The 25,890-nt window shown below is 48.9% G+C and overlaps 1 protein-coding gene and 2 long non-coding RNA genes across 3 annotated transcripts in view; 1 reads left to right on the forward strand and 2 right to left on the reverse strand.

Annotated features, from left to right (window-relative positions):
* The window catches only part of ERGIC1 (endoplasmic reticulum-golgi intermediate compartment 1), a 102,573-nt gene extending 76,904 nt beyond the window's left edge, over window positions 1-25,669 (reverse strand). Inside the window, exons 1-2 of the mRNA XM_077895519.1 lie at window positions 25,630-25,669; window positions 15,603-15,765 (exon numbers count right to left, since the gene is read on the reverse strand). Of these exons, the coding sequence (XP_077751645.1) occupies window positions 15,603-15,765; window positions 25,630-25,654 (188 nt within the window). The 5' untranslated portion in view covers window positions 25,655-25,669. The remainder of the gene's footprint in view (window positions 1-15,602; window positions 15,766-25,629) is intronic.
* On the forward strand, window positions 8,670-12,982 carry LOC144312612 (uncharacterized). Its single transcript, XR_013378114.1, has 3 exons — window positions 8,670-8,767; window positions 11,292-11,472; window positions 12,525-12,982. It is a non-coding gene; the product is annotated as an uncharacterized LOC144312612 (long non-coding RNA).
* On the reverse strand, window positions 8,940-15,596 carry LOC144312613 (uncharacterized). The gene is made up of 2 exons (XR_013378115.1): window positions 12,640-15,596; window positions 8,940-9,060 (listed from the first exon to the last, which is right to left on the reverse strand). It is a non-coding gene; the product is annotated as an uncharacterized LOC144312613 (long non-coding RNA).
* Window positions 25,670-25,890: the final 221 nt, after the last annotated feature.

A 25,890-nucleotide genomic window follows, 5' to 3' on the forward strand; every position in this document is an offset into this window, starting at 1 on the left:
GTCTGGATGTCACAGTGAAGCTTCTGCTTACATTTTTCTCTACCATAGTTTTCTACCACAGCTCTACCTTTTTCTCTACCTTCAGCTCATGCCATCCTGCAGGAGTATAGAGTACAGGAAGTGCCTGCCTCCACCCTTCACCCAGCTTCCCCCAATGGTAACACCTCACGGAACCCTAGAAAACCGCAGAAGAATTCTCAGAAGAGGAAATGAACTTTGGAACAATACTATCAAGTAGATCACAAACAATTAGGATTTCATCCATTTTTCTGGTCTTGGATCCAATCCAGGGGCCCCATGCTGCATTTAGCTGCTGGGTCCTCTCTTGCCTCCTCCAATCTGTGACAAGTGCAAGTCCTCCCTCATCTGCCATGACTTGGGACACTTCTGAAGAGTGTTTGTCAGTTATTTTGTAGAACGTCTCTCAAACTAGGTCTGTCTGATATTTTCTGGTGCCTTTTAGCCAGACAGTGCATCTCTGGGAAGACTCCTATCGGGATGTGCCCTTGTCAGTGGATATGGGGTCACGTGATGTCCAACGTCTCACTACCAGCGATGTCAGTCTTGAGCACTTGGCTAAGCTGGATCTGCTAGGCTTTGCTGCTGTAAGTAATTACGTTCCCCTTTGTGATTACTAAATAATTGGGGGAGATACTCTGAGCCTATCCAAATATCTTGTTTCTGCTTAAACTTTTACCCACTAATATTAGCACTCAGATTTTAACTGTACCAATTATTACCATGTTGCTCTTTTTTTTTTTTTTTTAAGATTTTATTTTGAGAGAGAAAAAGTATGAGCAGAAGGAGGGGGAGAGGGAAAAAGAGAATCTCAAGCAGACTCTACACTGAATATGGAGCCGGATGTAGAACTCGATCCCACAACTGTGAGATTATGACCTGAGGTGAAATCAAGGGTCGTAACCAACTGAGCCACCCAGGCACCCCATATCACCATGGTGTTCTAATGATTTTCAAATTCTGTCATTCTTTCTGCATTCACTAATTCATTAATACCTATGCCTTTTTTTTTTTTTAAGATTTTATTTATTCATGAGAGACATAGAGAGAGAAGCAGAGACACAGGCAGAGGGAGACACAGGTTCCCTATGGGGAACCCAATGCAGGACTCGATCCCAGGACCCTGGGATCATGACCTGAGCGGAAGGCGGATGCTCAACCACTGAGCCACCCAGGTGTCCTTTTATTTTTTTGTTGTTGTTGTTTTTTTTTTTAAGATTTTTATTTATTTATTCATGAGAGAGACACACACATACAGAGAGAGAGAGAGAGAGAGAGAGAGAGAGGGAGAAAGGGAAGCAGAGACACAGGCAGAGGGAGAAGCAGGCTCCATGCAGGAAGCCCAATGTGGGACTTAATCCCAGGACTCCAGGATCACGCCCTTGGGTCAAAGGCAGGCACCCAATCACTGAGCCACCTGGGCAGGCCTTTTTTGGTTTTAAAAATAAAAGTCCTCAGTAGAAATTTACAAACTTGCTAGTGGCCAAGCTGGCATTGAGATAAACAATCTCTTCCTACATTTCCTTTAAAAAAAAAAAAAGATTTTATTTATTTATTCACACAACACACACACAAAGAGAGGCACAGACATAGACTGAGGGAGAAGTAGGCTCCATGCAGGGAGCCCGATGTGGGACTCAATCTCGGCACTCTGGGATCACGCCCTGAGCTGAAGGCAGACGCTCAACCGCTGAGCCACCCAGGCATCCCCTCTTCCTACATCTCTATGGATAAACAGTCCACTGCACCCTAAGACCTTTCCTGTTTCTTTCTCTTTTCTTCTTTCTTCCGTGCCTCCTCCTGCCTTACCCATCATCTTGGTTTTAAGAGTTGGTGAGCACCAGGCTAGCCCAGCAGTGCCCACAGAGCTCTGCAGTGTACACTGAGTTCAAACAAGGCTGGTAATTCATATCTGGGGCTCACACATGCTCTGTTTACCAGCCCTAAGAAAGTACTATGTGGCACTGTAACCTAAATACTTTCTCATCTTTACACTAACTTTAGTATGTCAGCAAGATGCTTCCCATTTAACAGATCAGTAGGCTGAGGCTACTTCATTTAGCCTACAGATATTTAGTGTTTGCAGTGCCAGCCACTACTACTGGTGTTGGGGAAATGAGGGGTGGGTAAACGAGATAGGCAAGACCTGTGAATTAAGGAACTCCCATTCTCATGGAAGGGACAGATAAATGTTTTGATCAGCAAAAAGGAGATGTGATTTTCCTGAAGCATGCCAAGAACAATGAAGAAGTACACGCAATGATCCAACAGAAGGTGACAGGGAACACTTTCAGCTGGGTGTTTAGGGCAGGCCCCTCTGAGCAGAGACCTGAAGGGGAAGGAAGGAGAGGCCATGCTGACAGCCTGCGAAGGGCATTCCAAGCAAAGGCTCTGAGGTGGAAGGTGAAGTCAACCTGGTTAAGGGGCTACCATGGCCACCAGGGCTAAAAGCACAGGGAGGGTAAGGTGGCCTAGGGTGAGGTCAGTGAGGAGGGGGGAGAATGGATCACACAGGGCCCTGCAGCCTGGGGAAAGGACTCTGGACTGTTATCCACGGTGGATCTGAAGCACAGTACTGAGTGCCCAAGAAGGCGGATGAGGTTTCACCCAGAGTGACCCCAGTGGTCAACAACAGAGCCAGGCTCCAGCCAAGGCTGGCCCAGTCTACATCTGCGCCAGCCAGGCCCTTCCTCCTCCACACAGCCCTGGCCCAGGCCCTTGGGCACAGCTCCAAACACCGTGGAACTCAGGGTCTGGCTTTGGAACATGTTTTCATGCTCACAAAGAAACACGGGTGTGGCTAATGCTCTGGACTTCTTCCTTACACGAGATCACTCTGCATCTCCTGCTCCAGAAAGACCCGAGCCTAGGACCCATGCTTGGCACCAGCCCAAGGCCTGCTCCCACTGTGGTGCCCACGGCCTCGATTCTGCGACACACACACCTCAGAGCAATCCTTCACGGTACTGAGATCTGCAGGCACTGTTTCCATTTATCTAGCAAGCTCACATTCACAAGGTATGGTGCCCTGGTTAAGGGCACAGACTTGGGAGCCCAGGTGCCTGGGTTCCAATCCTGGCTCTGCCACTAGCCAGGTGACCCTGGGCAAGTTAGCTCCTGATAACCTCACAAGGGTGGTCGTGGAGATGAAATGAGTTCATAGGTATGAAAAGACAGAGTGATATGGTGCCCTGCGAATGCTACTTCAATGTTACCTATTACCATTATCAAGCTCCCCCATCAAATCCCGCCCTCCTCTGCTCCCCCCATGGGAGGAGCTTTATATACCTGTGAGCTCACAGGCTCATCTGTCCCTCCTCTCCCTGGCATGGGGCCTGGCACTGAATAAATGCTGTTTGATGAAAGAATGAATAAATAATGAACAAACATGTATGAGTATGGGATGGGTAAGTATATGTCAAAGGTAAAATTAAAAACTCATAATTACTCAGGCCAAATATTCTTAACAAAAGTGCCTCTGGTAGAGTTGTGTGATTAAGGCAAGCCCTGAAGGCACAGGAGGAAAAAAAAGCACAGGGGGAGATAAACCAGCCAACATAAAATCAAGAACCCCAAAGAACAGACTTTGGAATCTGGTGGTAGAGAAACCTGGCTTCCAAATCCTGGAGTTACCACCTACTGGCTGTGCTGTGGCCTTGGCAAGGGCACCATGTACAGATGGGCAGGCTGTTCCCTGCACAGGGTCACCTGACCAGGGCAGACAGCAAGAGTGGAAACTAGGACCCACTAGTTCAGCTGAGGGAGGTGTGGGCACTGCATAAGGCTCCAGGAACCCCCCAAAAAGGGAGTTTTGTTTTTAAAGATTTTATTTATTTGAGAGAGAGAGCACGAGGAGAGGGGTAGAGGGAGAAGCAGACTCCCTGCTGAGCAGGGAGCCTGATGCAGGACTCGATCCCAGGACCCTGGGATCATGCATGACCTGAGCTGAAGGCAGACACTTGACTGAGTCACCCAGGCACCCGAAGGGAACTTCTCTGAGGAATTCCCACAGAGGTGGGCCGTAGCTCTGAGCCACCTGTGTCAGCTCTCTGAGGCTTAATTCTAGCCTGCAAAGTGGAGTGAATGACAGCAGTGACACCTCTCTCACCTGGTGAGGGGGTGGTGCTACTACCTCAATGATACTTGGTAACTTCCACCCCTTTCATGCTCAGTGCTTACAGCAATGCCTGTAACACACAGTAGGCGCTCAGTGTATCTGTGGCATGAATTAATGAGCTACCAGCGTTAACAGGCACCACCCATGGCCTTCCCCGACGGCAGCCTGTAAGTCAGGTCCCCACACAGTGGGCTCGGAGGCAGGCGGGACTGTGAACTGTAGTAAACTCTCACACCCTTCGGTCTAGGAGAAAACAGTAAACAGAAAGGGCATGGGGTGGGGGTGGTAATTTGGGGCCAGAAGGCAGCCTTTTGCAGTCAGCTGGAAAAAGTGATAAGGAGGTGGCCGTGGGAACCATGGGAATTGGGGGGTGGGGGACGAACAGGCCCCATTCACACAGAGCACTGGGCCATGGCCCCTGCGGAATGCGGCCTGGGTGTGGGGCTGGGCCTGGGAGCAAAGTTCCTGAATGACCGGCTGGCCGGGCAGGGGCCTTGGTCCCCTCTTGGGAACCTGAACAGCCAAGAGCAGTGTTTCATCAAAACAGGAAAAATCATAGAGGAAAAATGCACATGTAAGGGGACTGGTATTTACAGGGAACGGCCTTGCCTCCTCCACCCAAGGTCTGAAAGGATGGACTGGGGGAGGGGACACAGGGGACATGCAGCAGAGTAGAGCCCTCCCCGAGGAAGGCTACCCACTGTGCACCCAGGCCTGGGGGAATCCTGGTAATCTGAAGGTAAGGCTGGACCAGGTGGTGTATGAAGGCAACAGGAACCTCAGAAGTCATGCCCTCAGAACTTCCTACTGGGCGTCACCCATCCAAAGTGTTTCAGGATCACAGGCGTGCTCTCCCTGCTGTTACCTCCAGGGCAGGGGAGCTTGGACTTTGGCTCAAAACACCTGGCAGGTAGGAGCCTCAGGATGTGGGGCAAGTCCCTCACAGTTGCCTAATCCTGTTTTCTTTCTTTGGACAACAGGGCGCTCCCATCCCCATCCATGTGCTATGAAGGTGAGTTGAGATTATTAACTTGGATCTGCTGACCACCCAGTAGGCTCTAAATAAATAGCCTTTTCCTGGGCTCATTGGGAGCGGCCTATGTTACGATCCTCATGGACATGTGGTAGCCAGCGATTTATCAAAGGCTCCTCCAGGGGATCCCTGGGTGGCGCAGCGGTTTGGCGCCTGCCTTTGGCTCAGGACGCGATCCTGGAGACCCGGGATCGAATCCCACGTCGGGCTCCCGGTGCATGGAGCCTGCTTCTCCCTCTGCCTGTGTCTCTGCCTCTCTCTCTCTCTGTGACGATCATAAATAAATAAATAAAATCTTTAAAAAAAAAAAAAAAAGGCTCCTCCATCCTACCCCAGGCTTCTGGAACACACAACCCTAGTGTCTGTGACTTTCCTGTGTATCAACACAAGGATTCTGGCCTTGAGGCCACCAGCTGAGTTGCTCCTCTAGTGTGTGATATAAGAAAGACCTGGGGTGTGTGACAGTACACACCACCACCACTCTCACCTGAACCCTGCAGAAGGACCTTAACTGTTCTGCTCCTCCCCTTTGGTCCAGGGTGAGCTTTTTGCAAGATCTTACGATCCTTCACAGGCTGGAGGCTTCTTAGGATAAAGGACACATTCCTAAACATGTCCTATGAGGCCTGCATGGCCTGGCTCAGGGGACACCTGGAGCCCAGCACTCCTCTGCCCTACTGTTCTACAGCTACTTCCATCTGCCGCAGTGTCCTCCCCACCCACAGCCTGTGTCCATGCTGTTCCCTTCACCTGGGCCTCCCATCCATCCAACCCTAAGCACCTTTCAGAGAACCAACCACTCAGCCCCTGCAGTGAGGTTTCCTTGATCCCCAGAAGACTAGGGTCCTAGAGCCCTCTGTGTTTCCCTATGCATCACTCCTATCAACTGAGAACTACAAATTTAATTGGGTGTTTAATTGTTGAAACCAAAAACTCCATGGTGGCAGGGGCTATATCCCTCTTGTTCACCACTGGACCCCTAGGGCCTCATGCAATGACCAGCATGAACATTTGCAAATAAATGAGTGAATGAGTGAATAAATGAATGGTCAAACAAACAGCCTTGGGGGATGAAAACTGAATAGGGAAGTAAAGCTGGAAACAGATGGGAACACCTAGATTTGATTATTTCTACTCCCGGAATTCTAATGGAAGGTGGGAGACAAGAACATGGAGAGGAAGCTGAGTCATATATAAGAGAGCTGGGTTGCCTTGGGTTCTGGGAGTACACAGGACCCCAGGAGGGGGTCAGTGACCCGTGACCATGGAGGAACATTTGCTGACAATTCATGTACATGATCTCGTTCTGTCTCACACAATGCTGGCCTGAGGCACTATTGTTAGCCCATTATTACAGATGAGGAAACTGAGTCCTGGGAGGATGAAGGACCTGCCTGAGGTCCCACAGCTGTGTGGGGGTAGGGTCAGGGAAGTGACTGTTCACACAAGGCCACGAGTTCTTGTTAAGGGGGAAGAGAGTTAAGGGGGAAGTCTCTTAGGCAGGGCATCCCTGCAACAAAGTCAAACAAATTTATTAGCATCTCCCTGAAACTTCTGGAACAGAAATGCTTACAATGTAGCAAGTCAGCATGGTAAGTAAGAATGAATTGCATTGTTCCAGGCATATCAACGGAAAACCTACTCTAGCCAAGTCCAATGCCAAGCATCTCACCTGCATCAGCTCATGTGATCCTCAGAATGGCCCCATGAAGCTGGCACTATCATTGGGCCCATTTTGCAGATGAGGGTGAAAGAAGTTCCTGTTACTCCTAGTTTAAAATGCCTAAGAGTATTCTCTTTCCTGTATTATGTTAATGAATCTCAAATACATCAACATGTTCCTAATCTACTAGTGGCTTTGGGGTCCCAATACTATTTTCCAAAATGCTTTTCAGTTCCCCAACTGTGAATTTCCTGTGGTGGGGTTTTCAAGGGTTCCAATCCTTGGCCACAATTCCAATGCTGCCCAAATGTCTGCAGTGGGCTTGTAGGCGTTTCATATGCGTGAATTCAGTCCCAGGTTGGCCTCTATGAGAGGTGTGAATAACAAGCAGTTATCCCATCAGGGAGAACACTCACTCGACATCCCGGGGAAACATATTAACCCAGGCCAACAGGCTTTCAGTTCCCCTTTATCCATGCCCTAGAGAGTTTTTATATTCACTTGATCCCTTTCTTTTTCCTAAGCACTGACTTTGCTCAAGAACCTGCTATGACTCCCCACTGCCTGACATGACATAAAAATGTGCAGACTCCAAGCCAGGCTCACAAACTCGGCCCACCTCACTTGCCTGCTGTTATTACCCACCCTCTTTACTGACACCACTATCCCTGCCTCCCAATCTGTCATCAGGCTGCAGAGCCCCTCAGCTACAATGCCATCTCTTCCCCTCCACTGATCAACCCTGGCTCATCTCCCAAGTAAGTGTCCCTCCTCCAGAAAGTCCCCTAATTCACTCCCCACTTGTGCATGTGTGACCATCTCCTTCCTCTCTGATCAAGCAGTATCACCAACGTGGCCTCCACTCCTCTCCCACCTGTGTGAACAGATCCCACCTTCCCAACAAGACTCTGCTTCTTGTGAGCAGGGCTCAATTCCACCCGCCTGGGCTGGCACTCCAGTCTTGTCTGAGCTTCTCTAGCCTGGCTGCTAACCCAGCCTCACTGTCAGTCTGGCCACCCTTTCATAGAAACGGCTCACTGCTCACCCCCAGGGACATGATAAGGCACCTGTCTTTTCTCTGGTCTCAAGTGCCATCAAGTTGCCTCCTGCCAACAGGCCACGAACTAAGTCACGGATCCATTGTCCCCTTCTTAATTGAATAGGATGTGACTTACAATTTAAAAAGTGACATTTGATTAGCTGAAGGTCAACATTTTCCAAACACCAAGTCCGAGTGGAAAATATGAATCAAAGAAGCCTCTTGGCAGAGAGACTAAACACAAGAGCCAGCAGCTGCTCGCCTGCCCCCTGCCGGGCTGCACCCTGGCCCACCTCTACAGCCCAGCCTTGCAGGCTGCCACACCACAAATCAAACTTGGCTCCTCACCTCAAACCCATCCTTGCCGTGCTGAGGGGTCAAGGGCATGCTCTCATCATGCCCCAGATGCATTCTCCAGTTCACTGTGTGCTGACACATCACTCCTGCCCCTGCCTCTGGGCAGGACTGGCCCCCTTGACCTGGGATCCACCCAGCTCTGCTCATCACTAAGCTCTCGAGGGTGACACGGTAGGGAGGCCCTCCTCCAGCCCTGTGAAAAGTTTGATCAGAATCCCCAGAGTTCCCTGGATGTTCTTACTCAAAAAACTCTTGCTCATTTAATTGTCCATCTTCCCTGTTAGAATAGAAGCTCCATGACAGCACGTACCACAGTCTGTGGGGTTTAGCTTGATTCCCCAGCTCCAGCACAGTGTGTGGCACACAGCAGGTGCTCACAGATAACAGTTCATGAATGACTGAATAAAGGAGCAAACAAGGTGTGAGCAGGGATGGAGACCATCTCAGCAGAAGTGCTGGGGGGATCTTTTGACCCAGCTGAGCTGCCAGCAGAGAAGTGTGGGGGCATGCCAAAGGACATGTTCCCTGGATACAGACCAGGTATGGAGGCAGGTGACTGTGCTTCCTCTCCTGTCCCCACTGCCCTCCTGGAAACCAGCATCCCCATCCCTGCCCAGCAGTGTTTCCGGGTGTTCTGAGAAATACCACTCGGGGAGGGGGTGAGGGAAGAGGGTGACCTATAACTTTCCAGGTATTATACACACAGACAACATTTTTCTTTTTTTTTTTTTAAAGATTCATTTATTTATTTTAGAGAAAGAGAGAATATTCAAGCAGACTCCTGCTGAGCGTGGAGTTGGACATGGGGCCTCATGACCCCGTGAGATCAGGACCTGAGCAGAAACCAAAAGTCAGACATTTAAGTGACTGAGCCACCCAGGCACCCTTTTGTTTCTTAAATTGCTTTTGTAACAAATCACATATGGAATAACAACCACAAATGTGTATTCACTGGACTCTCTGAAGGGCTACATGACTGCTTCTAGAACTTTCACATTACTAGAAGTTCTCCAGTGCTCTCCCCACCTCACAACTGAGGAAACTGAATCAATCCCAGAAAGGTGCCGTGATTGGCTGTACTAAGCAGGGCCAGGGCACAAACCTGGACGTAGTGCTTGGGGTTCCACTCTTCTGACCACTCCAATGCCCCAGAGAGGGTGCATAAAATACAGAGTCCAGGGCCCTAATGCCTCATATCACAAAGTCCAGGTGGGGCCATGGAAATCTGCATTCGAACAGTAAACTGCCCTTAGCCAGCTGGGTAGACTGTGACCCCCTGGGCCTCAATTTTCCCATCTGTGAAATAGGCAACTCCTTCCCCACAGGGCTGCTATAAGGGACCAAGTGAGGGAAATGCTTGGAATGTGTTCAAAAGACAGCACAGAGTTACCTGGCAGGAAGTTCCACTGAGGAAGCAGCAGACCCAGGAGCCACTCACAAGTCACTGACCTTGCTGGGTCCGGCTCACTCACTGGACATTCCTACATATCACAGCTTCTGTGCAATATCTTTCCAGGCAACAAGTGCACATGGCAGACCAATTAAGCCCAGTGAGAGGGTAGATGCCAAGTCCATGTCCCCACACTTGGGAGCCCCAGACTGTGAGACCAGCTGGGACACTGATGGCTATCCCATAGGCCCGCAGCAAAGACATAAGCACATTTTCACACACACATGCTACACTTGCATACACACAGGCACTTTTCTGACCAACAGGGGTGGCCCTCCCCAGAGCTCCTCTCCCTTGACCAAATCCACATACTCTCTCTTCTCCGGGCTGTTACTGCCAAGATGCTCTAGATTCCAAGGTTGCAGTTGTAACGTTGCCACCCACAGGGCCACAGATGGATGTGGTAGCCTGTACCAATGTTCAAATACCTATGCAAACTAAAAAATAATCCCAGCCACATGTACTGGGCACTTCCAATGGCAGGGTGTCATGGTGGGCAACCTACCATAATTATGTCATTGAAGTGCTCCTGTCCCCCAGGAAGAAGGTACTGCCACTATCTCCCTTGATGATGTGGGTAAGGTGCTAGGAAATCAGAGAGCCTGCAAGTAGCAGAGCTGTCATTCAAATGCAGCTGGGATTCAAACTCTGATCATTTATTATTCGACATATTTTTTTAGTGAGTGTGCCCAGTACTGTCCTAGGCCTGGGGGACCCAGCAGTTACCAAGGCAGAACAAGGCACTGGCAGTCTGGTGGGAGACTCAGAGCCAAGTCTCCTTGGCTCCTTCCAAGGGAGAGCTCCCTGCCTGAATCTGTGGTGTCCACGGATGGCATGCAGCCCACAGGAAGACCTTGTGAGGTGGTAGGATGACTTTGGCCAGCAGAAACCAGGTCCTGCAAGCTAATCTGCCGACACAGGGTACCTGGGCAGGATGCACCAGCGTTTTGAAACATTAAAAGCTACCTCTGGGCCTCGCTCTCTTCCTCTCTACTCCTTTCCCATGGAGTGTTCTTAATGGGAACTTTCAGCATTGAGCTCAAAGTGGAGGCAGGAGAAATGCAAAACTGGCCCCCTCCAGCAAAGAGGACAATGCACCTGATTCTTTGGCAATTTTCTTTTAGCAGGAATAGACTCAATTATAATAGTCTCTCCTTGGGATTTCCAGACACAGGTGGATCTCTCTAAGAACCTTTCCAGACCATCTCTTAAAGAAGATCTTAGACAAATCTCCTATTTAGGGATGGGATCATTAGTCACTGACATGTAGAATGCTTAGCATGTTTCAGGGCACACATATGAACAACCTATTATTCTCATTTTGCAAATGAGGAAAGGGGGAAACAGAGAGGTTTGGGAACTTGCCCAAAGTCACAGTGGAACATTTGAGCCCGGGTGGTCCTTCTCAGGAACCTGGACTCCTAACCTCTGTTAGGTCAAATCAATTTGGCTTCTTTGCAAGAGTGTCCTCCCATTTCAGAGAGGTTGGCAGGATGCCTGAAGCCCCTTATCTGACTCACCTCCCTGCCCAGGCTCTGGGCTCTGACCCCAGCCCGTGTACCTCCCCACGCATTTATGTCCCAGGGCCCTGCCCAATCCAGCTTCTGCTTGCAGTCTGTTTCCTTAGATTGCCCTGCACCCAGAAGCTGGCCTATTAAGAACTAGGATGCAGGACTCATCAATGAAGGGGAGGCAGCTGGGGACCAGGCAACAGGAAGTGGAGAGCATGTGGCCACTCCTTAGTGATAGCTACGTCTGCCACCTGGCCAGGGAGTCCATTTTTCTAAAGGCAATGGTAAGTGATTTTCATGTGAAATCTCCTAACTTGAAAGTGCTGGCATTTAACTCAATTTAAAAGAATGTGAGGATGAAATAATATCTGTGATGGGACAGGATTCAACCCCCCCGTGCTGCCAGATAAGCCTGTCAGGAAGTTTCATAAATAAGGGAAGGAAAGTACAAGGGGCCATGATGCTGAAAGGGGACCTATGCACCAGGAGCTGTGGGAGGTTTCCTCCTTGACTTTACCCAGCAGCCCTGGGGATGGGGTGGGGGGATGGTCAGGATTCATGTCCCCATCTGTAGACCAGAAAGCAGACTCAGAGAGATGAAGTAAGCTGCCCAAGGACACACTCAGTGCAGGTGCATGCACCAGGATCAAAAGCCCAGAAGTCCCAGGTGCAGCATGCAACAGCAGCTCTAGAACAGGCTGCATCCTGGGTGGCTGGCTCGTCGTGCTTCAGTGAGTGCGGGGCAGGTGGCGGTCCAAGTGGGGTGACGTGCCTGTGTGGCCCCACTGCAAGAGCCCTGACCCAGGGCGGGGCGGAGGTGGGTGGGAGAACCTTCTCAAAGCTCCTTTGACTCAGGCTTAACTCAGCTCTGACGAACCACCTGGCTTTGAGTGTGACCCAGTTTTACAACTTGGGCAACCAGAGCTGAGTTGGGGAAAGTCAGGCAGGTCTGAGAGCGAAACCAGCCCTCTGTCACCCGGCTTGCGGGGTGAACTTGGACGGAGCCCCTCAGATTTCAGAACCTCAGGTGCCCCCAACTCCAAAAACAGGGGCTGGCTCCATCCTCTTGAGGCATATTGGTTTTTAATCAGCCCAGAACCTTAACACACACCAATATTGGGGCAAATCACTTCCCTTCAGTTGCCTCCACCTGCAAAATGGGGAAGTAAAAGCCCCCCACTGCATGGGTCTGTTGTGAGAAATGAATAGGATGACTTATTTACAGTGTGTAGCACTGGGCCCAATGCCCAGGAGACACTCAGGACACATTTACTTCTATAATCACCCCCACCCCCAACTGTCTAACATCTGAAACATCTCACTTCCCTCCTTCCAGAAATATCTGACTGCAGAGAACAAGTCAGGTCTAGTTCTCTGTACCAGGGACACAGAGGGGTTGAAACCCCCAGCTGCACTGTTGGCAAGGATCTGAGTACCTAACTAGCACTCACCAAGATGCAAACGCCTCCCCCAGCAAACTAGACGGGGATGGGAGTCAAGTCCAGGAAAGCTGTGCTCCAAGTCCCTTTCCAACTGTGTGAATCCTCTGAACCTCAGCGTCCTCATCTACAGAGAAAACAATCATCTCCAGATCACACTTCATCTCCTAAGGGCTTTCTAAACTCTTGAATCCCTCAGGACACTCCTGATCATGGACAATTAAGTTATTTCAGATGTGTGATGCTCAACTTCAGGATTACATTTGAATTACAACCGTGAAGCCTTCCTCAGGGCTTTTCCCAGCCTACCTAATCCTAAGAATCACTGAGGAAAAAAAAAAAAAAAAAAAAAGAATCACTGAGGATACTCTGAAAATGTAGAATCTGGGACCTGACAAGGCCTTGGGGCTGTGGAGTGGGGGGTGGTATGCAGGGCCCTGGTGATTAGGGAAACCCACCCATTCTAGATTGAACAGAAAGGCTCAACTGAAACTGAAAATTGAGCAAGCTGAGCTTCCAGGGTCAGGTATCTAACAGAAAACATTACTTTCTGGGGTCATAAAGCCTTGAGTTTAGGGGCTGGTTCTGTTATGTTGCTAGCTATGTGACTTTGGGCCAAGCCCTCAATCGCTCTGAGCCTATCTGTTCAAAATGGGAACAATTAGGGCTAACCCCTAGGCTGCGGTTGAGTGTGGAATGTCAAATGTCCTCTCCTTCCCAACTTCCCAACCTCTGTGGCAGCTACCGTGCCATTCCAAGCAAGGGAAGCCAGTGAGGATAGGAGAGGGGGGGTTACCCGGTGGCACACCGTTTGGACAGGCAGCCAGCCACCCAGTCCCACTTTGGGCAGGCCCAAGTAATGCCTGATTTCCCAATTCCTCAAGACAAAGTCAGTAGGAAACATTTTCCATTCTCACTGCTAGAGAAATAAATCCTTTCAGATGTACCCTTAGGAGAAAACTAGACACATTTCCAAACACAGAGATCTGGTAACAAAGCATCCAATCTCGGTGAAGTTGGAGCTCTCTGCCAGGTGCCAGGCGGGTGGGGAATCTCACCTTTTTGGGGTTGGCCCCTTCCAACCTGCCCCTCTCCTTCCTTCATTTGATAAATATTCTCTGAGCACCATCCTGTGTGCAGGCTTGTGGCGTCAGCACCAAGGACCAGGCAATGAGCAAATAGATTTGGTCCCTGCTCTCAAGAGTTTAGACTCCATCGACAAGGAACGTTAAATGACAAAATACACTAAATGATCTGAAGGACGTGTCCAGGGGTGATATAAAGGTTTGGCCAAGCAAGGGGTAGGGAACGACCCAAATCAGACTAAAGAGGCAGTCTGAGAGGATCTTTTTGGAGGAAGGGTTCCAGATGGCCATGCTAATCCAGTTAGTTCCTCCTCTACAAACTCTTTGCCACCCCCATCTACTTTTCCTGCCTTCGCAGTACTCACCACAATAAAAAATAACCTTTTATGCCACTGCTTGTTCACCATTGCCCATATTTGTTCCCCACTAGCCTGGAAGCATCACGAAGGTAAAGACAAGGTTTAGCGCTGCCTTCAGCCCAGGGCCTGATCCTGGAGACCCGGGATCGAATCCCACGTCGGGCTTCCGGTGCATGGAGCCTGCTTCTCCCTCTGCCTGTGTCTCTGCCTCTCTCTCTCTCTCTCTGTGTGACTACCATAAAAAAAAAAAAAAAAAAACAGCATGCAGCAAAGTAGTTTCCCAGGTTCCAGAAGCAACTGATGCTGTCCCCAAACAAATTATTTTCACCCACTGGGCCAGTGAGTGGGTGACAAGTTCCCAAACAGGCCCAGGGCTGCCTTCTGATTTCCAGGCTCCTCAAAGCAGCCCAGGGAGGCCAGCATTCCTGTGCAAATATAGCCACATGCACCGGGCAGGTGATGGGTGCCAGGGACAGGACGGAGGGCAGCATGAATACACTATCTTGGTCCAGCCCAGCTGCATCTACAGAAGGAAGCCTTCCCCAACCAAAGACAGCAGCCAGGGATGGTGGAAGGGGCACTGGAATCTGCCGTATGGCCCCCAGAGTGGGAGTGAAGGGGTTGGGGTGGGTGGGTAGAGAGGGTCAGGTCCTGCCCTGGGCCTCAGTTTCCCTATTGGCTAAGTGACACATTAATCCCTCCCTCATAGGTCAAGATGCAAACATGCTATGAGGTAAAATGGTGAATCTCATCCACCTCTCCCTGCACCAAGTTTTGGATTTGTACATATTGTGTGCTAGTTGTCTCTGAAGCCAGCATTTCCCAAAGTGTGGCACCTGGGCCACCGGTATGACCTGGGGTGATTTCAGGTAAGATGGGGACCTGGTAGCTAAATGGCATTAGGCTTCACACATTCCTGCTGAGTTCTCACTTGGACATTCTGAGAACATCAAAGAAGTCTCAGGCAGTGCTATTCCTTTTTTTTTTTTTTTTTAAGATTTTATTTATTATTTATTTATTTGTTCATGAGAGACACACATAGAGAGAGAGGCACAGGCAGAGGGAGAAGCAGGCTCTATGCAGGGAGCCCGACGTGGGACTCGATCCCGGGACCCCAGGATCATGCCCTGGGCTGAAGGCGGTGCTAAACTGCTGAGCCACCCGGGCTGCCCTCAGGCAGTGCTATTCCGTGGTCAACCTCTCATCTTTCTGGCTGTGGCCAATGTCTTTTTTTTTTTTAAACAGACTCAACAACTTTGGCAGGCACCAGCTAGCTGGAATGGAACAGCCCTGCAATTATTGGTAGCTATTTATGGCAGGGGACACTGCTTCGCCATTTTCAAAGATGTTCTCAAGCTAGCTTTTCTAAATAAAAATATGGTTTAAAAATTGAATACTTTAGAGAAAAATTATTAATATTGTATGTTGTTTAGGAGTATGCCCCCAACTTATGGAGCTGATACCAGAATGGTGGAAGGCTGAGAAGTAATGAGAGGAGTTACCACCTCTGATAGTGACAGGCACATCTTACCCCATCCTTTTCTCTTCTTCCTGGCACATGGCCTGCCTGGGTCTCCTGGCCACTCCTGCAGCTGGGTGGGAGCATGTCCCTTGGTCAAGACGGAAGTGATGGTGCTGTATCCACATCTTCCACTTAGCCTTCCACATCTCCCCTTGTCTCCCCACTGCCAGGCCTGAGAGAAGATCCAACACAGCCTCAGGGAGGACAGAGCCACAAGATGGAAGGAACCTGGGTTTCTGGGTACTTGTGAAGGGCAGAGCATCCCCAGCCATTTTGGGACTTTATGTGAATGAGAAATGAACTTCCATTGCATTAAATCACTGCAGTTTTCAGGTTGTTTATAGAAATTAGCTGACTTAGGCTAATATAAAGGAGGCATCTCTAGTCCAATTTTCTGCCAACCTGGAAATCTTCTATGATAGTCTGGATTTCCTGGTGCTTTTTTTCTGTAACAAATAATTACTGAGTACCTAACAGATGCCAGGCAGTCTTAAGGGCTTCATAGAGACAAACTCAATTAACCCTCATGACAATCTTGGGAGCCAGGCACTACTGATTCTTTGGCTTGTCTTGCGATGAGGCAAATGAGGCTCAGAGGTGTGAAGCATCCTGCCCAAAGTCAAATATTTAGGAAGTAGTGCAGCTGAATCTTGAACTGGACTGTTGGAGATGGACAAAGCCCTTCCTCTGCCACAATGCCATGTGCCTCTGCTAAGCACATCACCCAGGGATTGCCATGCCCTCTGTGCCAGTCCCTGGGCTGGGTCCTGCAGAAGAGAGCACAAGTGTGACACTGCCATAGCCTGGAGTCCTTTGAGCTGAATAGGAAGGGAGGAAGGGAGCAAGGGAGCAAGGGAGCAAGGGAGGCATGTAGCACAGAGACAGATGGAGAGAGGAGGAGCTGGCACAGTCAGGGAGGGCATTGCCACTCAGGAAGAACAGGAAAGACTTCATGGAGGAGGTGGTGCCTATGCGTGGCTGAGCAGGGCGGGTGAGATTTCAGCTGGTGGAGACCAACAGGGAGATGTTCTCACCCAAGCCAATAGCCACCTCCTGGGTCCACAGGAATTGGCTCAGGACAGGCCCACCATCCTGTCTCCTGTCGGGGGCCTAAAATACTGTGGGACAAATCTTTAAACCACCCCCCTGCACTGGATGAAATACTCCTAGTCCTTTCAAGGTTTCTCTTACAGGCCTCACTCTCCAACAGGCCTTGTTCTCAGCTCATCTTTCAAAGAGCCCAGGGAGTAAGGGAAAGAGTGGGGATGATGGTGTCAGACCACCCAAGCCATGACGATACCTCCTACCCCCTCCCATGAGATAGGTGGTTCCTACTGCAATGCCCCTCCCTACAGGACAACTTCGCCATGAAGAAGGTAGGGAGAAAGACAGCTGATCGGGGGGGGGGGGGGGGGGGGGCACTACAGGGGCAGCCTGGCAATGCTGCCTGAGCCAGCAGAAGGTGAAGGCCACCAGTGATGTCATGCAGTACCCCCGAAAATAGGCACAAAGAAAGCATTCCACCTACAGCCCCGTCTAGTCATGAGAAAACATCAGACAAATCCAAACTGGAGGACATTCCTGAAGACACTGGACAGTGTTCCCCAGGTCTGCCATGGTCATGAAAAGCAAGGACTGTGGAACTGTCCTCAACCACAGGAGACAGGGGAGGTATGAGCACTGGATGTGATGCAGGAGCTTGGATTGAATCCTGGAGCAGTAAAAGGACCGGAGTGGAAAACAGGTGAAATCCACATAAAGTCCAGATTCAGTTAATAATAATGTACCAATATCAGTTTTTTAGCTGTGACAGGGGCAGTAATGTTTGGTGTGAACCGTGGGGAAAGCCGGATGAGGGTATCTATATTATCTTTACCACTTTTCTGTAAATCTAAATTATTCCCTCCCCCCAAAAAGTGTATTTAATTAAAAAGAGTGAGAGAGAGAGAAAGAGAAGCAAATGCCAGAAATAAAACAAGTCTCATGAGTTTGGGGGTTAGGGAGGGGAGGATTTATATTTGGCCCAGTGCATACATCCCCCAGCTTCTAGAACTGAGCCTGGCACACTATAGGGTCCCAATAGATATATTCAATGACCAACTGGCTCCACCACTACAGCCCATTCCTGCCTGCTGCCAGGGGCTCCAAAGACCAGCTCCAGCTGCTGCCTGGTGGAATGGCTGCACCCCTCTGCTTGGCTCCACAGCAGGGGCTCACTAGCCGTAATCTCCTGCCCCACAGATGTGTATGGTGACAGGAAACTATCATCCAGGCCCGGCCTCCTCTACAGTGACCCAGAATCCCTCCAAGGCTTTCAGAGAGACAAACTGTAAACACAACTAACTAGATGGCAGGTAACATTGGCCGTAGCAACTCCTGGCTAGACATGTCTCCAAAGGCAAGGGAAACAAAGGCAAAAAATGAACAAATGAGACCTCATCAAGATAAAAAGCTTTTGCACAGCAAAGGAGACAGTCAACAAAACTAAAAAGACAATCTACAGAATGGGAGAAGATATCTGCAAATGAAACATCAGATAAAGGGCTAGTATCCAAATCTAGAAAGAGCTTATCAAACTCAACACCCAAAGAACAAATAATCCAATCAAGAAACAGGCAGAAGACCTGAACAGACATTTCTCCAAAGAAGACATACAAATGGCCAGCAAACACATGAAAAAATGTTCAACATCACTCAGCATCAGAGAAATATAAATCAAAACTACAATGAGATACCACCTCATAGCAGTCAGAATGGCTAAAATTAACTCAGGAAACAACAGGTGTTGGTGAGGATGCAGAGAAAGGGGAACCCTCTTACACTGTTGGTAGAAATGCAAGCTGGTACAGCCACTCTGGAAAATAGTATGGAGGTTCCTCAAAAAGTTAAAAATAGAGTTAACCTACCACCCAGCAATTGCACTACTAGGTATCTACCCCAAAGATACAAATGTTGGGATCCAAAAGGAGATTTGCACCCCAATGTTTATAGCAGCAATGTCCACAATAGCCAAACAATGGAAAGAGCCCAAGTGTCCACCAACAGATGAATGGATAAAGAAGAGGTGGTATATATATCTACATACACACACACACACACACACAACAGAATACTACTCAGCCATCAAAAAAAATGAAATCTTGCCATTTGCAACAATGTGGATGGAACTGGAGGGTATTATGCTAAGTGAAATAAGTCAATCAGAGAAAGTCAATTATCATATGATTTCACTCATGTGGAATTTAAGAAACAAAACAGAAGAGCACTGGGGAAGGAAGGGGGGAAAAAGCAAGACAAAATCAGAGAGGGAGATAAACCATAAGAGACTCAATCAGAAAAAACCAACTGAGGGTCGCTGGAGGGGAAGGGGGTAGGGGATGAGGTCACTGGGTGATGGGCATCGAGGACAGCACATGATGTAATGAGTACTGGGTGTTATAGAAGACTGATGAATCACTGAACTCTACCTCTGAAACTAATAATATATATGTTAATTAATTTTTTAAAAAAGAAAAGATGGCAGATAACATCAGGCATGTCCGTGGAGTGGCCTGCCAAAATTCAAGGTGACGACACGTACCTCCAGGGCACAAGAGTGTGGTTAAGAAAGTCAGCTCTGGGGGACACCTGGGTGGCTCAGCGGTTTAGCACCTGCCTTCGGCCCAGGGCGTGATCCTGGAGTCCCGGGATCGAGTCCTGTGTCGGGCTCCCAGTCCTGTGTGCAGGCTCCTGGCATGGAGCCTCCTTCTCCCTCTGCCTGTGTCTCTGTGTCTCTGCCTCTCTCTCTCTCTATGTCTATCATGAATAAATAAATAAAATCTTAAAAAAAAGAAAGAAAGAAAGAAAGTCAGCCCTGGCATCACAGATGAGCCCTCAAGTCTCGGCTGTGTTACCCACAGTTTGTGTGACTTTAGTCATGTCCTGTCCCTTCTTTCTGCCCAGCAGCCTCACCAGACAAAAGGGAATAAAAAATGGCTCCTACCCAACGTGGTGATCAACTGAGGGAATCCAAGAAAGCCCATTAGCCTAAATGGGGACTATCATGGGCACTCTTGTTATCACAACACAGTCCTGCGAAGGTCACCTGCAAGATATGCCCTGGAGGCTAAAGATATTAAAGGATCTGGAGCAAGGGAGTATTACTTAGCCCCGGGACTGCTGGAGAGGAAGGCAAGGTCCAGTGGCAGAACTGGCCGGGTTGTCCCATCACCACCCAGAGGAAGGAAGCCCCAGGCCCCAAGGTTACCTCTGCCCACACCCATGGATCCCTCACTTCTCTGCCTCAGGCTCCAAGTCTGCCAGTCCACCTCCAAGAGTCCAGGGGCTCTGCCCCAAGTCCTGTCCATCCAGCCAGCATGTGGTCACACTGGTATGTGTGACACACAGATGGCATGCTGCCAGCCACAGGCCCTTGTCGGCTCTAGGAAGGCGTTGGTTTGACCCAGTATCATATTCAACAAAAATAAAATTAGAAATGATTACTAACTGTTTTCACACAATTTATAAGATTTTCATCATTTCCTGAAAAACTGGGGAATCTGAGGAGCAACCAACCACAGAGCCTCATTGGAGCTGCCCCTTCCCAGTGGAGTGTTGCTTTCCCATGGGCTACAGCACAGCCTGCACCAAATCACCCACCAAAATGGCTTCAGGGTATGTGACCAACCAATCATTTCCTCTCACCATAGATCTATATATAAACATTTCTCCCAAGAAGACGTACGAATGGCCGACAGGTGCATGAAAAGCTGTTCATCATCACTGATGGTCAGGGAAATGCAAATCAAAACCACAATGAGATAGCACCTCACACCTGCTAGGATGGCCACCATCAGACAGAAGTATTGTCCAGGATGTGGAGAAAGAGGAACGCTTGTATACTGTTGGTGGGAATGCAAAGTGATGCAGCTGCTCTGGACAAAAGTGTGGAGGCTCCTCAGAAAGTTAAAAATAGAAACTTCCTAGGATCCAGCAATCTCACAACTGGGTATTTACCCAAAAGAGCTGAAATCAGGGTCCTGAAGAGATGATCTGCACCCCCAAGCTCAAGGCAGCATTCATCACAATAGCCAAGATGGGGAGACAACCTAAATGCCCATGGACAAATGAACGGATCAAGAAAATGTGGTACAGACACACAGTGTATTTTTCAGCCTTAAAAAAAGAAAACCCTGCCATGTGCAATGATATGGATTAACCTTGAGGGTGTTCTGCTAAGTGAAACAAGCCAGTCACAGGAGGACAGATATGACCTGATATGCCCTTACATGCGGTATCTGACACAAAAAATGAAACCTGTAAAATTAGGGAGTAGATAGTGGGTGCCGGGGCTGGGGAGAGGGGGAAATGGGGAGTTGCTCTTCCAGGAGTCTAAAGTTCCAGTCATACGAGATGAGTAAGTCCTAGAGATCTGCTGTACAACCTATAGTTAACAATACTGCACGCTTAAAAATTTGTTAAGAGGGCAGATCTCATCTTAAGTGTTCCACCATAATTTTTAAAAAACTGAAGTAGTGTGACCACAGAGTCATGGCGTGCGAGTTTCTCACAGTGAAAGAACTGTTCTGTATCTACACAGGGACAGGGGGTGGTTAAATGAGATGGATGCCTTGAATTTCATAGAAGAGTACACCAAAAGTCAATTTTTTGTATGTTAATTTAAAAAAGAAAATAAATTACTAATAACTGTGTCTATTTTGTGGAGCCAGAGTGACTTTTATTTTTTTTATTTATTTATTTTTTTTATTTATGATAGTCACAGAGAGAGAGAGAGAGAGAGAGGCAGAGACACAGGCAGAGGGAGAAGCAGGCTCCATGCACCGGGAGCCCGATGTGGGATTCGATCCCGGGTCTCCAGGATCGTGCCCTGGGCCAAAGGCAGGCGCCAAACCGCTGCGCCACCCAGGGATCCCAGAGTGACTTTTAAATCCAATGACATGACCGGCACAGCACTCCACCCACAAGCTGAGGAACCATCAGGCATTACTAGCTAAGATTATCATTGCCTTCTTTCCTCCTCCAAAGAGATTCTAGTCCTGGACTGGAATGCAAGACAGAAAATCTAATGCCATGAAGGGGTTCCTGCCACCAACACCAGGACCCAGTGTTTCAGGGACCTGTGACTGTACTTTGGTTTCATAACAGCCAGGCCTCTCATCTCCAGCAGGGTTTCCACCTTTTTGGAGAAACAGAACATTGATTCCACTTCAGAGGGATCATGCTTCCTGTCCAGCTGTGCTGTCCCGTGGGTTACAGGAGCAAGGGGCTCCAGGGGAAGGATTACACTGGCAGGGGTACCAGTCCCCAGGGGCCCCTTGATGCACCAGCTGTGTGATTCATCATCTCTGAGGTCCATTTCCCTGAATGTAGAATAGGAACAATAAAGCCCACTCAGGGTGAGTAGATTTGTAAAGCACCTCCATATCCCCTCGCTCTCGGCAGTACAGGGAACCCTGAGTTTCTCCTGCCTCTCCCAGGGGCCAAGACTCTTAAAAACACATACTAGTGATAGAGGTGTTGTTTTTTTTCCTGTCCTATACTTTTCCTGCATATAATGTTAAAGCTGACAACAGACAAGCTAATTCCTACTTCCTTAAAGGATCAATTAGGGCTGTTTCCCATGCTTTATTCTGAGAAATGGTACAGAGCGCCCTGTGAACAACAGGGTGGCTTTGACGATAGTTTGGCAAAAGCTGGGCTGAACCAAGTGACTCCACTCCCTCTCATGCAGGACTTCTCAGAGCCTTTAGAAAGGTCATGAATCTCTAAGCAAGGGACACAGTATGCAGCACAGACTGGGAGATCCTGTGTCAAGTCAGTCAAATAGGGCAGGGCTTTGGGAACTGTACACCACATCCAAACCACCTGGGGAGCTTATTAATTTGGGGTGGATACTGAGATTCTGCAATCCCCAGAGGTTCACAGGTGATGCTGAAGCTACTGGTCTGGGACCACACTCCAAAGAGCAAGGGCATTGATGTAAAGGTAGACCACTTATCGACCACTTGACTGGTGAGGGAGGAACAGTCCCAGAGTAGGGAGGTGGCTTGCTGAAGGTCACATGGGAGTGACAGGTGGGACCAGATTCCACTCCCAGCCTTCCCTCCAAGCTGCCCTAGAGCTCTCAGCTCTGCTTCCTATTGCTTCTCCCAATTTTGAAACATCTCCTATTACCACTGTGCACTGGAGTCGTGTGAGGGCCTTTAAAAGAACACTGATACCTGATCCCCCGCCCTCAGAGCCCCATCATTGGGTCTGGAGTGTAGCCTGACTTGCGGGACTTTTTAAAAACTCCTCCAGTGATCCCAACTCACAGCCAGTGTCAAGGGCCACTGATGTAGAGGTGGTGAGTAAGTCTCACCCCCAAATGCCCTCCTCAGACCCTGCCTGCCCCTCTAAAGCATGAAGAAAACCACCTAGCAACAACTCCAGAATAAAACATGAAAGGATCACCAGTTGGGAAATGGCACTTAACAAGGCCACAGCTGGCCACAGCACTGTCTCAAGATATTAGGTATCACAGTCAGGAACCCAAACTGCCTTGAGAGGAGAGATTTCCATCTCATCACATGTCCAGAGGTGCAGGTAAACATATGCTCTATGCCTGAAAGCCTCAGGGGCCAATGTGGGAAAACCTGGACCCTCCAGAGTACGATGCTCCAAGTTAGTGTGAGACTGTTAGTGGGCATCTTTTTCTTTTTAAGATTTTATTTATTTATTCATGAGAGACAGAGAGAGAGAGAGAGAGAGAGGCAGAGACACGGGCAGAGGGAGAAGCAGGCTCCCCCTGGGGAGCCTGATGAAGGACTCGATCTCAAGACCCAGGGATCACGCCTGAGCCAAAGGCAGATGCTCAACCACTGAGCCACCCAGGCGTTCTATTACTGGGTGTCTTTAAAGACAATTTCTGAATCAGATGTCAGGCCAAATGAGGCTGGTTAAAAAAAAAAAAAAAAAAAGTAAGAAAGAAAGAGCAAGCTGATGACTTTAAGCTTCTTAATGATCCCTGTAAGGAAAGAATTAGAGATGAGAAAGCCACTGAATCCAATTAGAGAAGATTTCCATTCTCTCTGAACTTGGTGAATGAAAGGGGAAAAGCTTTAGAGATAAGCCTACAGCTGACAAGTGGGGCTCTGAAGCCAGCTTCAACCCTAGCACCTTCTGCGGACCCACACTGCTCCTGAACTCTGCTGCACCTCAGTGGCTCACCTATAAAGGGGGACGACACCACTGTCTGCCTTGTAGGGGTGCTGTGGGGTTAAATGAGTTGGTATATGTGACATCATTGGAACATCATTGGAACAGGTGCTAGTAAGTCCTCAATAAACAAAATACAGACTTCATTTTCACATCATGTTTCCTCTGGTCTAATCTTCATTTCCCTTTTGCCCTCATTTTTAAGCCCATTTATGTTTTTAAAAAATTGTAAAATAGAGGCACCTTGGTGGCTCAGTCAGTTAAGCATCCAACTCTTGATTTCGGCTCAGCTCGTGATCTCAGGGTCGTGGGATGAGGCCTCACATCAGGCTCCATGCTCAGGATGGAGTCTGCTTAAGTTTCTCTCTTTGTCTAGAACCCTCCGCCCATGTACTCTTGCTTGCTCTCTCCCTCTCTCTCAGATAAATAAATAAATCTTTTAAAAAATTGTTGGAAAGTATGTGTTTCTGTCAGCTTCCCCAAGTTCCTTCTGGAATAAGGCAGGGTAGAACTACAGATACTCATGTTAACTAACTGCTGAGTGTTAACTTTGTGCTCAGAGCCCCCTGAGCTGGGGCTTAGCTTGGTGCAGCGAGTGAGGGGGGCCTCCCTCAGACAAAGCCACATGAGGAGCTGAGGAATTCATACTTGATCCTCAGAGCAAGGACCCTGTTTGAAGGTTGAAACCAGGACATGAGAAAATCAGGTTAACTGTGGAAAGCTCACTACGGAAAAAAGAAAAAAACAGGTCAACTTTGGAAAGCTCACTCAGGGTTCTCTCAAGAAGGCCTGGGGTCTCCTGGAGGAAGGCTGAGAAGCAATGGAGGCCGAACCAAGGCACTGCTGGAGGGCGGGGGGAGGGCTGGCATCATGGGCTTGTGACCTATGCAGTTATGTAGGATCCAAGCTCTGAGGGATCCATGCTTATTTTAATGCTCTGGTGTCACTGTCCTGAAATCCAACAAGGGGTTCTGCATTTCATTTTGCACTCAGCCCTACAGATTACATGGCGGGCCCTACCTTACAGAGATACCTCTCGCCTCTACATCTACCCTACCAGGTGAAGCAGTAAAGGTTATCACTTATCTTTAAAAAGAAGCTGAAGCTCTGAGAAGGTAAACTAATTGTCCCATGGCTTGGCTGGTCAGCAATAGGGCGGCAGCATACCCAGGGCTTAGGGCTTCAGCTCCGGGGCCTCCACTGTGGGAAAGCTGGTCATCTCTGCCCCCTCTGAAAGCAGTACCCAGGCTCCTGTGGAAACCACCCCCCACCCCCACCTCGAGCTGAATGGGAGGTAGGTGCTACTGACCCCTGCCAGCCGGAACTGGGTATGGTCAGAGCCAACACCCACGGATCTGGGTCACATGGCCAGTTCCACAACAGCAGCCGGCCAGTGATTAATGAAACAATTCAACAGGAGCAAAGCAAACACAAGTTATCTTTGCAGCCCCAGGATCCTGCCTCCTCCAACCCCCAGAAACAGTTTAGAGAGAGCAAATTCAAGGAAGGAAGGGAAAATTCTCCACCAATAGCTCAAAATCTGCCCAGTAAAGGAAGAGTTGGCGTACCAAAATCACACCATGCCTTTGACTTCCTTTGAACAGACCTGGAGAGACATTTCCAAGGGCGTGTCTGGCCCAGATGCTGTTCCAGGCACTGGAATTAGGATAGGGAAGAAAAGAGATAACAATCTTTGGCCTGGGGGCTCATGTTTTAAGGGGAGGGGGAAAGAGAATGAGCATGATAATTAAAGTGAATTACACAGTGTTAGGAAATACAGGTGCTTACATGAAATAACACAAATAATGAAAATAGTGGCCAAAATATATTGGGTGCTTACTGTGTCTAAAATGCTTTACACACATGGACTCGTTAAATCCTCTCAACAATGGGTACTGTTCTCGTGCCCATTTCACAGACAGGGGAACACACAGGAGGTAAGCTGCACAAGGTCCCATATGCACTGAGAAAAAAAGGAGTATCGATAAGAAAGGGCAAGAGGGCAAGAGATTGCTATCCCCTCCTCCTCCTCTCCCCGCCTCCTCCTGATTCTGGCTACTTGTATGGCGAGCAAAACAGGCAGGAAACCTGGTTTATCTTC

The sequence above is a fragment of the Canis aureus genome, chromosome 4 (genome assembly GCF_053574225.1).
Source record: "Canis aureus isolate CA01 chromosome 4, VMU_Caureus_v.1.0, whole genome shotgun sequence".
NCBI lineage: Eukaryota > Metazoa > Chordata > Mammalia > Carnivora > Canidae > Canis > Canis aureus.